The 16,972-nt window shown below is 40.1% G+C and overlaps 1 protein-coding gene across 2 annotated transcripts in view; it reads right to left on the bottom strand.

Annotated features, from left to right (window-relative positions):
- Window positions 1-3,460: 3,460 nt before the first annotated feature.
- Window positions 3,461-16,972, bottom strand: part of LOC120514805 — a 34,178-nt gene continuing 20,666 nt past the window's right edge. The window contains exons 5-7 of one of the 2 annotated variants that reach the window (XM_039735382.1): window positions 3,968-4,029; window positions 3,835-3,873; window positions 3,461-3,761 (exon numbers count right to left, since the gene is read on the bottom strand). In XM_039735382.1, coding sequence (XP_039591316.1) covers window positions 3,678-3,761; window positions 3,835-3,873; window positions 3,968-4,029 — 185 coding nt within the window. In that variant the 3' untranslated portion in view covers window positions 3,461-3,677. The remainder of the gene's footprint in view (window positions 3,762-3,834; window positions 3,874-3,967; window positions 4,030-16,972) is intronic. The other variant, XM_039735373.1, reaches the window with a different exon arrangement.

The following is a 16,972-nucleotide window of genomic DNA, read 5'->3' on the forward strand; positions in this document are numbered from 1 at the left end:
TTCAATGCTTTGTTCTAAACTTCATTTTTGATTTGGCACATTTTCGGCTGCCATTTTGTTTAGTTGTACTAAATTGTCAGGTATTGTCCAGTTAAGGGGTGTGGCTTCAGCAGTAGGGCTGCCATCTCTCTTTCTCTGGAAATGAGGACTATTCTGTTCCCGAACGCCGTATTAGCGAGGCTTCTCTCCCAAGACTCAGTCCGTATGAAGTGTGCGTCGCCCCACTGGTTGTAGTGAACATGGACAGATAGTTTTATTCACCAAGAAAGTCAAGGCTGAGAATTCACATACTTTAATATAGATTTCTTGCAAGAAGTCATACAAGTATTAGGACGTGAAAACCATTGACAACTCAAAGGTAAAAGGATGATAATTTCTTTAACCTAAAATACAATATGGCAGAAGGTAAAGCAAAGACTAAAGCAGCTCCAAAAGCAAAAAGAGAGCTAGGGATATACCAATATGTATTAATTAAATAGGGGATTGGGGTAGGAATGTACCAAACAGGCTAATAACAATATTATCACAGGCTGCTGTAGCAGCACAAGGACATTTGGGATGAAAAAAGAGGACTTTTGAGGATGCCTTTACCTTTAGTAGCAGTTTATCACAATAATTATGATATGATGGCAAACTAATAACCCATTAAATATTTTAAATATGTCAAGCCTCTTAATAAAGTATCTATCTATCTATCTATCTATCTATCTATCTATCTATCTATCTATCTATCTATCTATCTATCTATCTAAATAAATAAATAAATAAATAAATAAATAAATAAATAAATAAATAAAAACAAAGTTAATTTCTTCCATTCTTATTTGGATAGCTTAACTGTGGTAAAGCTGTAAAAAATGATACACATGGTAAATTCACTTCTAGTAAAATAAAAATAATTTTACTCTTTTCAATTTAGTTTATTTGCATTTATCTACACTCTTTTATATTTTTCCACTGATGCTATTTTTCTCAGTAAATCTGGGTTCTTGGGTAAGTATGAATAGAAATCTTTACCTAGTATGCTGCTGAAACTGAATCTTGTAAGCATTAACCCCTTAGTCAAATCTGTTCTGCCCTTTTGAAAACTTGTGGTTCATGTAGTCTGTGAATTTGCACTTTCATTTCGGCATAACGCATATTCCTGAATTTATCTAAATGAAACAATTATGAAAATGTTATTAAATTACTTGAAAAAGTGTCTTATTACTTGATATAAAAGAATAAATGTGTGATTTTTTTTAAAAAATTAACTGAAACTTTAATAGTTGACTCATTCGTTTACAATTTTAAATCCATTTTGGAACATCACGTGATAATAACAATATTTTCTATTAAAATATTACGAAGCAGTACATACTCGCTCTTAAATATGACAGACTGTACCTGGATGTATGAAAGTTCTTGTATGAAACCAAGCTGCTGAAAGAAGAATCAAAAATAAGATCTCACACAGAAAAAGTGAAATTGTAATTTCGATTTTGAATAAATTCAAATAAAGCTGAATTCACAAGAAGAAGTGAAAAAGCCAAGTTGGACAGACATTGAATATTCTTGTCAATATCTGCATTGTTTACTACTGGAACGGAAGTGAAGACTTTGGGAAAAAAATGTGCGTACACTACTTCCACAAATGCTGATTAGTGTAAGGCTTTCGATTTTTACTAATGATAAGGATAAGGAGATTTTCAAATTTTAGGAGCCAAAATTCTGGACATTTTCAACATTTTATAAATTTCTCCTGGACAGTCAATGGCGCGTTGAAAATGAGGACGGCCGTAAGCCTGTCAGTCACTCCTCAACAGGATTAAAGGTTCATTCTAGGTTTACTTCCTTATCTGAGTACTCAGATTCTAAAACTCTTCTTGTGCTTTAATTTCATCAATTTGTATTTGATTCTCTGCAATCCTTTTTGATCTTGTTCTTTGTCTCATGATTTTTGGCTTTGGTAATTGGTGAGTTTTTGTTCTCCTGGTTCACCCCCTTACTTCATTTAGGTTTTTTCCTCTATGTCTATTCTTCAAGTCACTATCATTCTCTCTTGTCTTCTGGGCAGAATACAACTCACCTTCATTCTAAGTTAACATTAGATAAGGGACAAGTGCAATATAATGTATGTACTGTATATATGTATGTATGAGTGGAAAACATTGTTCTGCTGTTATGGACAATTTTGGATACTTATTTATTCCCTTATTTTAGTTGTAACTTGAGTAATTGTGTTTTGATTTTGTTTTATTTTTATTTTATTTTTTCTGCACTGTAAAATTGCACCGAAAAATTTCGTTGTACAATGTCTCATTGCTACAATGACAATAAAGATTTTGATTTTGATTTGATTGATTGATTGATTGAATACCAAGTTTTAAAAGAAGTCGGAGGACAATGGATGGAGTTGTGATCATATTTGATCATTTGTTTCAACATTTCACCCTCAATTGGATTACAACAACCACCTCATATTACAGTATTTATGGATTTATGTACTTTTCCTGTGTCTGCTTTTTTGTGAGATTTCGTCTTAGCAGGATACGTTTTCATCTAGGGAGTGCTCCTAATCACTGGAAATCAAATTAAACCTGGTAGGACAAAACTTTACGTTTCATTCAAAAAAACTGTTCAAATGGGTTTTACATTCTACTCACCATCATCAGCTGCATCTATTGTACTGGAATGTGTTTAGAAAATAAATCTGAACGAGCGCCCACATAGGGAATTCCCAAAGCCTGTCTTATGACTTATTTTGCTGGTGGATTTGGGTAAAGTATAATGTAAGAGACACAAAGAAACAATTGTATAACCACTTAACGATATGTCCCATGTTGTGAGATGATGTGGGTGTGTGCTTAATATGAATTGTCATACGTGAAACACCAACCATACTCTTACAAATGATGGTACTTAAATGATTCTTTACTGGGCGGTGTGGTTCCCTGCATTGCTTGACAAACACCCTTTTATTCTGGTACGAGGTCTTTGCATTTGAAGTTGGTTCTTTGTGCTTTGAAATACTTCCTAATATGTAGAAAAAAACACATATCTTTAATGAATGGTAGGCTACCAAGCAGAACACTAACAGGTTAAGAAAACCAGGACATAGTCTGTGATATTGTATGCAGAAAGATCCCTTGTAAAATCAGGACTTATTGGTATTTCACAAGTCACTTACCATCGATTCATAATTATTTACTGGGTGGAGTTTGTTACAGATCTCAATAAATGAAGGCTCTTCATGGAACCTCGACATTGATGGGTCTCCGGGAAGCCAAAAATGGTTCCCATATGGCATCACTCTGATAAACCACTCTATAACTTTGTTTTTAAGAGTGCAGAGAGTATCCAAGGGGTCAATAGAAGAGATAGAGACTGCATGCTGTTGAGTTTGATAAAAAAAAAGTAATGTTAATGATGGTGGGAAACATCACATTAAAAAATTAAATATCTAGCGAGAGTTCATTTTATAATGATGTTATCAATTTAATTATTTTAAAATTAACAGCTCTATAAATTCAACAAGAAATGTGCATTACAATTTGAAAAAATAGGATACAGGGAGTAACAGTAATTGCACATGGGGCATCGAGTTTTGAGAATCATGTCATCTGATGGACGTGCTTGTGATCTTTGAATGTCGTCAGTCTCCTGTGTGCCACAGATTACTTGTTCCCATTGGTTTCTTATTCTTTGCTTGCTGTTTTCTTTTCCATGGTCTTCTTCATTTCAAATTTTTGATACACAGCAGTGTCCCCATGCTGCAGCTCCTGAAATGACGTTGACAGGTGGTTTTAGTCTGAAATCAATCCCACCGGCCTCTCTCCGCTACTACCAACATACCTCATAGATGCCTTCACTTCTTTGCTTACTTTTCCCTCTCTGAAAGAAGAACAGAGTGGGAGACAATGAACAAAACTGGTAAGAAAAGATGGATCAGAAGTGGAGGATCAATTACTCCGCAGGTGTGACTTACCCATGATACACTTGTGCCACCTTCCCTCTTGAAATTTCTTTTGTTTCTGTTGTTGTGTATCTCTGCATTGGAATGACATGAAAATCAGAACAATTAGCGTGAAAGAGCACTCCCTTAATTAAGTGTTCAAAGGTTCAAATTAAAATCAGCTACTGGGGAAAGGGGGTTAAAAAAAAGAACAAAACATATAAAAAGAATGTCAGCAATGGTCACTCAACATGTTTGCTGAACTACAGAAACAGAACGAGCAAACAGAAATAAAGATGGTTTAGTCTTTATATGAACGGGACATTCAACAAACACTATTACATACCTCAGGTCTTTACAGACCCAGCATATATTCAGTGCATCCAGAAAGTATTCACAGCGCATCACTTTTTCCACATTTCGTTATGTTACAGCCTTATTCCAAAATGGATTAAATTCATTTTTTTCCTCAGAATTCTACATACAACACCCCATAATGACAATGTGAAAAAAGTTTACTTGAAGTTTTTACAAAATGTATTAATAATTTAAAAACTGAAAAATCACACGTACATAAGTATTCACAGCCTTTGCTCAATACTTTGTCGTTGCACCTTTGGCAGCAATTCCAGCCTCAAGTCTTTTTGAATATGATGCCACAAGCTTGGCACACCTATCCTTGGCCAGTTTCGCCCATTCCTCTTTGCAGTACCTCTCAAGCTCCATCAGGTTGGATGGGAATCGTCGGTGTACAGCCATTTTAAGATCTCTCCAGAGATGTTCAATCAGATTCAAGTCTGGGCTCTGGCTGGGCCACTCAAGGACATTCACAGAGTTGTCCTGAAGCCACTCCTTTGATATCTTGGCTGTGTGCTTAGGGTCGTTGTCCTGCTGAAAGATGAACCGTCACCCAGTCTGAGGTCAAGAGCGCTCTGGAGCAGGTTTTTATCCAGGATGTCTCTGTACATTGCTGCAGTCATCTTTCCCTTTATCCTGACTAGTCTCCCAGTTCCTGCCACTGAAAAACATCCCCACAGCATGATGCTGCCACCACCATGCTTCACTGTAGGGATGGTATTGGCCTGGTGATGAGCAGTACCTGGTTTCCTCCAAACGTGACGCCTGGCATTCACACCAAAGAGATCAATCTTTGTCTCATCAGACCCGAGAATTTTGTTTCTCATGGTCTGAGAGTCCTTCAGGTGCCTTTTGAAAAACTCCAGGCAGGCTGCCATGTGCCTTTTACTAAAGAGTGGCTTCTGTCTGGCCACTCTACCATACACGCCTGATTGGTGGATTGTTGCAGAGATGGTTGTCCTTCTGGAAGGTTCTCCTCTCTCCACAGAGGACCTCTGGAGCTCTGACAGAGTGACGATCAGGTTCTTCGTCACCTCTCTGACTAAGGCCCTTCTCCCCCAATCGCTCAGTTTAGATGGCCGGCCAGCTCTAGGAAGAGTCCTGGTGGTTTTGAACTTCTTCCACTTACGGATGATGGAGGCCACTGTGCTCATTGGGACCTTCAAAGCTGCAGAAATTTTTCTGTAACCTTCCCCAGATTTGTGCCTCGAGACAATCCTGTCTCGGAGGTCTACAGACAATTCCTTTGACTTCATGCTTGGTTTGTGCTCTGACATGAACTGTCAACTGTGGGACATTCTATAGACAGGTGTGTGCCTTTCTAAATCATGTCCAGTCTATCTATCTATCTATCTATCTATCTATCTATCTATCTATCTATCTATCTATCTATCTATCTATCTATCTATCTATCTATCATGAATGCCTTAACAAATGGACTAGGACTAATGGAAGGACAACATGGATGGAGGCACAATCCAGCAAATTAATAAATTTGCAAAAACCTCAAGTAAACTTTTTTCACGTTGTCATCATGGGGTGTTGTGTGTAGAATTTTGAAGAAAAAAATGAATTTAATCCAACAAAAATGTGAAAAAGTGATGCGCTGTGAATACTTTCCGGATGCACTGTGTATATATATATATATATATTAATGGATAAAAGGCAGGGACTCCCTTCATGTGCCTAGTGGCAAATAGGCATGAAAAGAGGCAGGAGGTTCATGCCTATACAAAGATCTGGTCATAGGGTGCCATCTGTAGTGTGGGTATGCTGGCATCCCAGCAGGATTAGATGGAGGAACATTACCCATCTGAGAAGCCAGCTTGAAAGAAAGGCAGGGAGAAATGAATTATTCAAGCTACATGAACTGAGAGGTGGCAGCAATCCTGGAGTCAGGTATACCAGTGGACTCTTGCAGGGCATGCTGGGAGTTGTAGTGCCGTACAGCATGCCTTTTGGGGTCCCAGGGTGCCACCAAGAGGTGTCACATGGGACCTGTGCTCCCTGGCTCTTGGGATTTCCAATTGATCTGGAAGTACTTGGGAGTCCAAGATAAAAAGAGCCGCTTGACTTCATCCAGGTGAATCAGAGTCATGTTGAAACTGACAAAGCTCACCTGGGAGGAGTGGAGGTGAAGAAACAAGAAAGGAAGAAAGAGAAAGAGTGTGGATTTGTGTTAGTGTGCTGTTTGAAAAGTACTTGATAATAATAAACTTTATATTTGAACCTGAGACTTGTGTTTGTGTGTTGGTGTCTGAGGTTTGGAGTGATGCAACACCCCCACCCCCTATTGGCCACAATATATACATATACTATGCCCAATAGATGGCATCTGAATTTCCTCAAGCCCAGAACACAAGTTTAATGGTACATCAAAAGGCTTCAACAAACATGATCCAATCCAATACCTTAAACAGGTTTCAATTCTCCTTTAACAGACTTTCTTTCACAATAACTCCTCTGTCTCTCCTTCTGACTCCATTCACTTGGATGAGGATCCTGTTGTACCCTGAAGATCTTCCAGTGTCATAGTGACAGCAGCCCGGCAGCACTTCTGGGTCAGGCAGAATGTCCTTCAAGGTGTGCACCTTTCTTATAGTTCCCTCTGGTGGCACCCACACATCCCAACAGCGTTGACCTCCAAGACTACATGTCCCAAGGTGCCCTGCAGTAGTAGAACGGGAGTTTTGTTGTAAGGAAGCTGCCACCTAGCGTATTGAGGGAATAAACAGCCCCCAGAGACAGTCCTTCCTCATCTTTCCATTTTATTCCCATCCAGGAAAAAGTACTGACAACACATCTGGCTGGGACACCTGTCTAACCACCCCAGGCATCCTGTCCGGGTAAGGAACCTTCCTCCATCTTTTGAAGCCAAAGCCCATTTGGTCCAGAATAGCCCAAAGCTAGCCATCAGGGTAGGCCCTCAGGCTGCCTAGGAGTGAACCTTATCTGTGCAGGCTAGCAGGGAGTCTGGCCTGCCTTTTGCTCACTGTTGCTCTTCCTGGTTTTCTACGTAATGCGTGATTACGTGGGAGGCGTGATGATGTCACACGAAACTCCACCCCCCACGGCTTTCGAGCTCAACTCCATTACAGTAAATGGAGGAAAATAGCTTCTAGTTATGACTGGTATGCGTAGAATTTCGAAATGAAACCTGCCCAACTTTTGTTAGGAAGCTGTAAGGAATGAGCCTGCCAAATTTCAGTCTTCTACCTACACAGGAAGTTGGAGAATTAGTGATGATCAGTGAGTGAGTCAGTGAGTGAGTCAGTGAGGGCTTTGCCTTTTATTAGTATAGATTATTGCACAGATATATTCATACTATTGCTAAGCAAAGGAAATTGGCATATACCATTGTTTAATTGATCATCATTTGATCTAGATAGAGACTGAAGCAGTTATATACTTCTAGGCAAGTCAAGATCACTTGCACAGAGCGCAGGGACTCACAGGCAGACGAGGGTACATGGCTGACAAGATATGAAGTTACAAAGACGGTGACATCTACCTCCAGGGAGGAAGGGCCAGTTTCACCAGAGAAAAGCCATATATGGGTCCAGCAAGAGAGGGAAGACTCACAAGAGGACCAAGTGAAGCCAGAGGATGAGAAGGCCGAAGGGAGAGATGCCGAAAACTTAGCAAGGCTTCTGTTGGGAAACAAGCATTTGACGCTTGTGAGTGTTTCAGTGGGACAGTTGGAAGGATAAATTGTTGTGGTAACACAGCTCGCAGTTTGGACTTTGCACCCCCAAAGGTTGTATCCTCTACTGCTATTTAGAGCATGGACCATCTGCTCTCTTTTTATAAGGTTTTCACCCCTGATATTTTTTGACTCTTATGTACCTACTATTGTCTTCTTGGTGGATTTTATTTTGTCTTGTATAACAGAAGTTACTGTTGTTTTGTTTAAAATTTCTGCCGTGTCTTTCACTGTGTGTTTACTCATCGCCAAATTAAAGAAACCTGTGTGCTATTATCTTTAAAGTTCAAGAATTCCCAGACTCTTAATGAAACTGGGTAGCATGGTCGGATATTGGAACTGTGTTTAGGGTTAGGTTACCTATAAGTATAACCAGACACCCATCACATTAGCTTATCTGGTAAATTCCAGCAGTAATGCATCTCCTGAAGTGGCTCACGGCCTTTGCTAAGTTATTCTAAAGTGTAGCCCTTTCAAAGGAAGTTTCCAGTGGCAACAATACACCCTTGGCCTCTGTTAAGGTATTCTTGCTTGATCTGTTTTGAAGCTGAGGTCACCAGCCTTGGCCATTTTGCTCGAATAGATTTGTGTGTTTTAGATAGGACTGCGGTGTTTTCAGGAAGGGTACCGCTGACAGAGCTGAAGGATATAGGCATCTCTCTGAACCCTGCTTTTTTTTTTTTTTTTTTACCATGTCCTGTTCGGCTGTGAAGCAATCAGAATTGATGTCTGAATGCTGGTGACTAGCCTTACAGTTTTTTCTCAGGTGGAGCGTTACAGCCTTTGCTGACGTCACGCCTGATACCAAAACTTTATTAGAAATATTTTCAGATATTTTTAAGATTCGAACCGGACACGGAGACAAAAGTGAAAGAAAAAGAAGAGAGAAAAGGAAGAGATGGAGGTAAAGGGGGAAGGGGGGGTTTTCGTACAGAATAAACAATAAATGAACCAGAATCCGCTTCTAAACCTGCAGAAAGAGAGGGGGGGAAATACAAAAAAAAAAACCACAAGACAAAAACATTGCTGCATCAGCTACATGAAGATATATACAAGTAAAAATGTTTGCTGATAATCACACAGTAATTATTACTAAGGCATTTAGGGCCAACCACAGCCTTAGGTCATATGCTGAAGATGTCCAAGTCATACTTATGAAAGCACCATGTGAGTACCTGTGTGCGTACGAACCCTGCTAAGGGATTGAAGCTGAGGTTGCCAGCCTTTAATGCATAGTTTGATAAGTGCAGCCCTTTCATGGGTAGCTTTTCTGGTAAGTCCCAGCACTAATTCAACTCCTGACGTGGCTCCTGACCTTTGCCAAGGTATTCTGAAGTGTAGCTCTTTCAGGGATAGTGCCCAGTGGCAGCGACAGGCCTTTGGCCCTTGTTAAGGAATTCTTGCTTGTTCTGTTTTGAAGCTGAGGTTGCCAAGCTTGGTTATATTGCTTGATTTGATTTGTGTGCTTGAGACATGAGTGATGAGAAGATGTTGCATTGGTAGATCATGGGATCTATATGTAAATCAAGGCTAATAATGTAGGCATTCCCAGTATTAACTTGCCCACCAATTAAAAAAGAGCATTAGAGGTTAAAGTGCCTTTTACGGACACTCTCAGCACAAAACAAGACTCATTATATCTTTCATGCACAAAGTGAGCTACTACAGCTATACTGACGACATACAACTGTATTTGTCAATAGCGCCTGAAGACATCGACTCTCTTGTCTCACTGACCCAATGTCTTACTTGTGTTTCTGAATGGATGAATAGTAATTTTCTCAAACTAAATAAGGAGAAATCGGAAATTTTAACGATTGGCACAAATGGATATAATGAGTGTATTAGAAATGAACTCGGTGCATTAGGATTAAAAGTCAAGACAGAGGTAAACAATTTAGGGGTAATTATTGACTCTACCTGAATTTTAAATCACATATTAATCAGATCACTAGATAGATAGATAGATAGATAGATAGATAGATAGATAGATAGATAGATAGATAGATAGATAGATAGATAGATAGATAGATAGATAGATACTTTATTAATCCCCAAGGGGGAATTTGCATACCCCAGTAGCAGCCTACTCATAAAAACAATATTAATTAAAGAGTCATAAAAACACTATGCATTTTTTCACTAAAGAAATATAGCAAAAGTTAGACTTCTTATAACTTTGCAAGATGCTGAAATTAGTTCATGCATTAGGCTATAGTCTAGATTACTGCAACAAAATCCTCTCAGGGCAACCCAAAAAAGACATCAATCGATTGCAACAAGTACAGAATGCAGCTGCTAATTTTAACAAGGAAAAGAAAATCCGAGCACATCACACCAGTTCTGAAGTCACTACACTGGTTACCCGTGCCATTTAAATTGACTTTAAAATACTACTCATGGTTTACAAAACCTTCAATAATCTGCTCAATTTTATATTTTAGAATGTCTGTCACCTTACACTCCAAATTGTAACCGTAGATCTTCAAATGAGGGTCTGCTTAGAATCCCAAAAGCTAAACTTAAAAGGAGTGGTGAGGCGGCCTTCTGCTGTTATGCACCTAAAATCTGTAATAGCTGACCGATAGAAATTCGCCAGGTTAATAAAGTGGAACACTTTAACAAACAGATAAAAACCCCTTTATTTAAACGTGGCTTTCTCATAACTTCATTTTAGTGTAACCCTGATATTCTGTATATGCATTTAATTGTCATTATTATTTCTATCATGGCTCCACAATCTGTACTAACCCCTACTTTCTCTGCTGTTCTTTATCCGGTTTTCTGTGGTGTTGAACTGCGCCACCACCTGATCAAAGCACAGTGATGTCCCTCCATTGATGGATTGAAGGCCAGAGGTCCACAGGACCATCATCATCAAATTCCTCCATATGAAGCCTGTAAACCATGAGGACTGATTGAAGTTCATTTATGTTAGGGGGCTGGGTGGTCTCATGGCCTCGGATTCTGGAGTTTTTTTTTTTATTTGTCCTCAACAGCCATTGGACCTTACTTCTTTCTTTGTTAAATTAGTATTGCCTAATTTTATTTATATATTTTTTCTTTCTTCATCTTGTAAAGCACTTTGAGCCTCATCATTTGTGTGAAAACATGCTATAGAAAGAAATGGTGGTGTTGTTGTTATTGTATGTTCTCTTGTTATTATTTTATCATTTCTGTCACATGTTTTACTGAGTGCTCAGATTCTATATAGTGCTGTAAGTCCGTCTCCTGTGAGAACCCTCAAAAAATAAAGAATATTTAAACTGAAAGTAAGGTTAGCAGCTTTATCTGATCAAGTTGAACCTGATTTGTGGCGCAGCGCTGTGGACAGAGCTACCAGATGAAGTAAGCGTCATAGCAGTGCAGCGGGGGGTTGCGGACAGAGTGCAACTTACTCAACTTTACTGGCACCTAACCACAGGATGTCCTGCAGTTCTCAGAACCGTGCCCCACAAAGTTAAAGTAAGCTCTTAGTCAAACCCCTCTTTATGACTGATAACTCAGGCCTGATCTGTAATCTCTTTCATGTCAGTTACTGTTAGTTTGGCTGTTTTTCATATTTATTAAATGAGTTTTTTATTTCATTGCTCCCAGTAAGGAGATGGAAGCAGATGATAAGGTGTTCCACACTAATTCTTGTGAGTGGCAACTGTAATGAAACATTGGAGGATTGCATTTGAGGCTGGGACACTCCTGGTAGCCCATGTTGGCTCACTTCTGAACTGTTGGTAATTCTCCTCTGTGTCCTAACTTGAACCCTGAGCAGCATTAGATGACACTCTTGCTCTGGTTTCCATTACTGTGTCGGTTCCTTATTGTCACTTGTGTCATGATTATTCATTCTTGTGTTTTTATAGTGTGTAAAGAACATGGCTGGACTTGATGTCCCATCCAGGTTGGATGCTGCTTCCTTACCCAGATGAGAGCTCATTATAGTAGGGGGGACGGTAGGAGACTACCTCTTGGACACATATGTTCTCCCAGTATGGTGGATGGCAGCATCCCTTTCATTGTGTTCCTTATAGACACCAACATGGCTCCACTCAAAGTGTAGTTCAAGTGGGTGATCCTGTTGGGATCCTTGGGTGCTGCTAAAGGGAGTTACTGTTTTCCCTGTTTTCAGGAGAGACTTCCTCCAGTCCCAGATTTGCTTCTCAGGGGTTGTTGCAGCACTGAAGTACTCCCAAGTCTGGCATGAAAGGAGCTCCTCCACTTCTGTCAGTTGGGAGTGGAGTAAGGTGACACTCAGCTGGAGTGCGGGCAGAGGACAGGAGTTCAGTTTACAGTAGAAGAAATTGTGGAAAAAGACTGTGAGAAGGTATGTTGTTTACTAAAAGAGTGGATTTGATCCCAGGACTTTAATAGTTGAAATTGTGTCTGGGGTTTGAGGGTCTGAGGCACCCACTACATTCCCATTATATTTCTTTTGGTATCTGGTTACTTTAAGCCAATATAATTATTTTGCATCCTTCCATGGTTCAGTTTTATGTTGATTCATCAGTTTTGCGGCTTCGCTAGGGGTAATATTAAAGGATCATGAATTCATGACATCACAAGTCAAAGTGTATAAAGGTCAGTCTTTCAAATCCTTTGATTGTCCGAGTTTGTGTATTTTGGAGCAAAACACTAACTGTGATTGCGTCTTTCAAGTCCTCAAATCTTTATTTTTTCTTTAGTTAATGTTTCATATATATATATATATATATATTGTAATGGATAGCCAGGGCTCTTACCCAACCAGGATACCTTTTTAAGGGAAATACTAGGGGGAAGAAGCTTGCACAGGGCAGGGGAAAGGCTGGACCATCTTGTGCAGGTCTACTGTCACACCCAGAAGTACTCCTGGAATGGAGATCATGGAAGACCTGGGGCACTTCTGAGTGCTCTAAAAAAGGAGCCACCTCACTCTATTCAGGGAGCCAGAGTCGGGAGGAAGAACAGGATGAGGCATGACAGAGGAGAAAGAGAGAGGAAGAAACAGTGAAGTGCTTTGTGCTTATTGGACTATGCTTATTATTGTGATGTACTGTGCATTGGTGGTGGGAACAGGTGAAGAGCGTTTCCCACTTGGAAAATATAAATGTGTGTGTTGCTGCACTTGTGCCCAGTGTCTGTTGTGTTGGTTTTTTGGGGAGCTGTGCACCCTTTGGTGGTCACAATATATTACATATATATTGTGATGGACACCTTTATGAAAGGACTGGGAAAGAGGCAAATCCTCCACCGGGACACGAAAGGGCAGCCCCCTGGTTTGTATCAGGGCCACGGGATTGGAGCTTAGAAGGTCAACCCAGCTGGGACCCTTGGCCACTGCCAGGAGGCACCTGGACTGCAACACTCCTGTCACACCTGGAGGTGTGGCCAGGAAAGGATCTGGGTGCCCATGGAGCACTTCTGCTACACCAGGATGATTGTCAGGGGCACCTGGAGTGCTTCAGGGTACAGTATGAAGGAGGGAGTCAGAGTCGGGAGGAAGAGGACAAAGCCTGAGAAGGAGTGGAGGGAGAAGGACTGGCGGTAAGAAGGGATTATGTGTTGGTGTTTTGTCCTGTGTAATGTGCTGTGGGGAGCAATTTTGAAAGGCTCTCCATTTATAAATGAACATGTGTGTGTGTGTCTCCTGCCTGTCTGTGTCTGGGTTGGCTTCACCATATATACACTTATACTGAGGGTGACACAGAAAAATGGGAACTTTTGAAATGTTGAGATGTTGCAATCTTTTGTTGCACCTGCAATCAATTTTCCACAACTTCACGAAACCTGGTTTCAACAGGATGGTGCAACATCGCACACTACAAGGCAATCAATGGCAGCTGTGTGAGAATTGTTCAGTAATCGTGTCATCTCAAGGTACGGTGACATTCCCTGGCCCTCGAGATCACCGGATTTGTCCGTTTGTGATTTTTTTCTTGTGGGTCTACCTAAAGAGTCAGCTCTGCACGACTCGGCCAAGGACACTGAATGAATTGAAACAAAGAATTCAAGACAAAATTCGTGGTATCCCAGCTGAGATGTTGCAGCGATCAATGGGGTACCTCAACAGCAGATTGGAAGAATGCATACATACAAGAGGACTCCATCTACAGGACGTAATTTTCAGACATTGATAATTTTGATTACTGTCTCTTAAAAGGCGAGTTGTAGTGGTTCAATTGCTATCAATAAAATGTTTTTGTTTGGTTTCTTCTATTTTTATTGGGTTTTTCAAAAGTTCCAGTTTTTCTGTGTCACCCTGTATATATATTTATGGAAGTGAAGGTCTGTGATACGGTTTGCATATTTGTAGCTAGTACTCCACAAAGGGAGAAAATGAGTCAGGTATCTTAAAAGTTTTTTATTCTTAAGCTTTCTACAATCTACCCGGTGTCATCATCAAAGGAAAATGATTAGACATACAGGAATCAAAGGCAATATATAGCAAATGAGAAGATGGGGGTGCGGGGGGGTCAATTAAGTTTTCCATTAATTATTCACATATTTTGTAGAAATTCATGTCCTTGCTTATATATTTTTTAATTATACTAGGGAGCTTCGCCACCTGCTCGCTTCACTCGCCAACCCCTGGGCCTGTGCTACGCGCCAGCCACTTTGCGTCTCTGTTGCTCGCGTATGTGGATTTCACTTTCATCAAACAACAAATCTTTTAATTCTTGTGGAGTTTTAGTACTTTAATAATCTCTAACCTGCTCTCCTTGTGTATCGCGCCAACGTTTTTGAACCTCTTTACGATGTTTTACTTTGTCATCTAATCTGTCTTTTATTTCCGACCCCGCTTGGAGCTGAGAGTGCAAAAACTGTGTCTGACAACAGCATTCAAACGAGGAGAAGTGATTGGACTGTGGGCATGCCAGCCACTTTGCGTCTCTGCTGCTCGTGTATGTGGATTTCACTTTCACCAAACTACACATGTTTTCATTCTCGCAGATACACCTCTTTATTGGGAAGAAACACTACTTTTCCTCGATGGCAACATGAATTAGATGATCTACAAGTCTCTGGTTTAAAGTTTAAAGCCAAACAATATCTACATACTTTTGTCATATCATCTATGTCCATATATTCGATCTCATTTTGCTGTTACATAAGTAATAATTTCGTTTGTTAGCACTAATGCGATCTCTGCTGTCAGTTTTTGAATTGTAGCACTTTCATAATCTCTAACCTGCTCTGCATGTGCATTTTTGAACCTATTTACGATGTTCTTACTTTTTACTGTCTTTTATTTCCGACCCGGCTTGGAGTTGAGAGTGCAGGAACTGTGTCTGATAATAGCATTCACACGAATGAGAAGTGATTGAACCATTGGCATGACTATAAATGCTTGAGAGGAGTGCAGACATGTCAAAATCTCTTGGCAAAAAGACTCATCTCGCGGGACCTGAAATTATCTCTTGCAGGATTTGAAATTATCTCCGAGAAAGTCTTGTCCCAAGATTTTCTTTTATAATAGAGAGATATACACATTGTTAACTTAAAATATATATTTGCCTATACATTTCATAGTATAGATCATACTTTTAATTCTTATTGCCAATCCCATAGAAAATCATCAAAATTATATCTCTATTATAAAAAAAAAATCTTGGCAGGGAGACCAGGGAGACGTGATCTTCTCGGAATACAATTTGACGTGCCACGAAAGACATTTTAACGTCACACGAGACAAGGCAGTGAGACAGAAGGACAGCTGCTGTACAGGCTTTTAAATGATCAACACGGAGAGCGATAAGCAGAACACGCACTTTGGCAGAAGCAGCACTAAGCCAGTAGCTGATCCGTCCGCTTCTCCTTAGCATGCTTTCAGCTCCCCCACTTCACAATCTCCAGCGGGAGAAATGCGAAGTGGATGGAGTGTAGCGCGCCTCCAGGAGAAATATTGGAGGGGGTTGAGTGAAGCAATCGAAACCAAATCATCTCGAAGAGGCACTTTGACGTCACGCGAGACTAGACATTACAACCTTAGGAAGCAAAACCTGTGAGACGGTGACTTTTGCAAATCACGCCCTACTTACAAACAATTTAAAACAAGTTCACGGACATCTAACCTAGCAGCTGCTGGAAAGCTTTTGGCAGACACACTTCAGGTCCTCCCAGCTCTTAAAACAACGGCAAGCAGAACACGCAGCTCGCCAGCAGCAGATACAGAAAGCCAGCAGATGATCCGAGTGCATCCCCCCACCCCCAACCCTTCAGAATGCTAGCAGCAGAGATGCAAAGTGGCAAAAGGACAGCTGCTGTACAGGCTTTTAAATGATTGACGCAAAGTGCGACAAGCAGAGCATGCAGCTGGCCAGCAGCAGTAGCAAGACAGTATCTCTTTAGCGTGCATTCAGATCCCCCTTCATAACGCGAGCAGCGTTATAAATCCCGCGAGAAAGTCATTTAACGAAGCCTGGGGCAGAAAATAAAGGACAAATATTGTTTTTACAAAAGTTCTAAAGTAAAAATGAAAATAATGCATATGTAACAAAACTGAAAATAACAATCTCTTTAAATTGTTTATCCGGTAAACCATACCGGAGGTGGGCGAGACCCCTAGTATTATATATTTTTTCATCTGTACCCCTTGCATTTGCTTTATTCTTTCTTTGTTTATTATTAATTTACCTTAATAAGGTTTTTACTTCATGCAGTTGGTGGGTGTTTAATCTATAAGGACCATTTAACATTGTTAATTAAGGAGCCTTTAAAAGCTCATGAAAGGTTTTAGTATTGGCCAGAAGATAGCATATCCTAACGGTTAAATGGGATAGACAGAATGGCCAAATGATTGTTGATGGAAACTATAATAAATGTATTGTGAAAGTTTTCACCAGCAGATTGGTAATGCAGACTAATGGAAAATGAATGTAATGAGAATATGTGTCCTCATTTGACTGGCTAATTTCAGAAGAGCTCGACTGTTCTAAACATACAGTGTGATGTCCTCCACTCAATACCCCTAAGGCTTTCATAGCAGCAGATTGCAGACATCC

Source organism: Polypterus senegalus, chromosome 1, assembly GCF_016835505.1.
Source record: "Polypterus senegalus isolate Bchr_013 chromosome 1, ASM1683550v1, whole genome shotgun sequence".
Lineage (NCBI taxonomy): Eukaryota > Metazoa > Chordata > Cladistia > Polypteriformes > Polypteridae > Polypterus > Polypterus senegalus.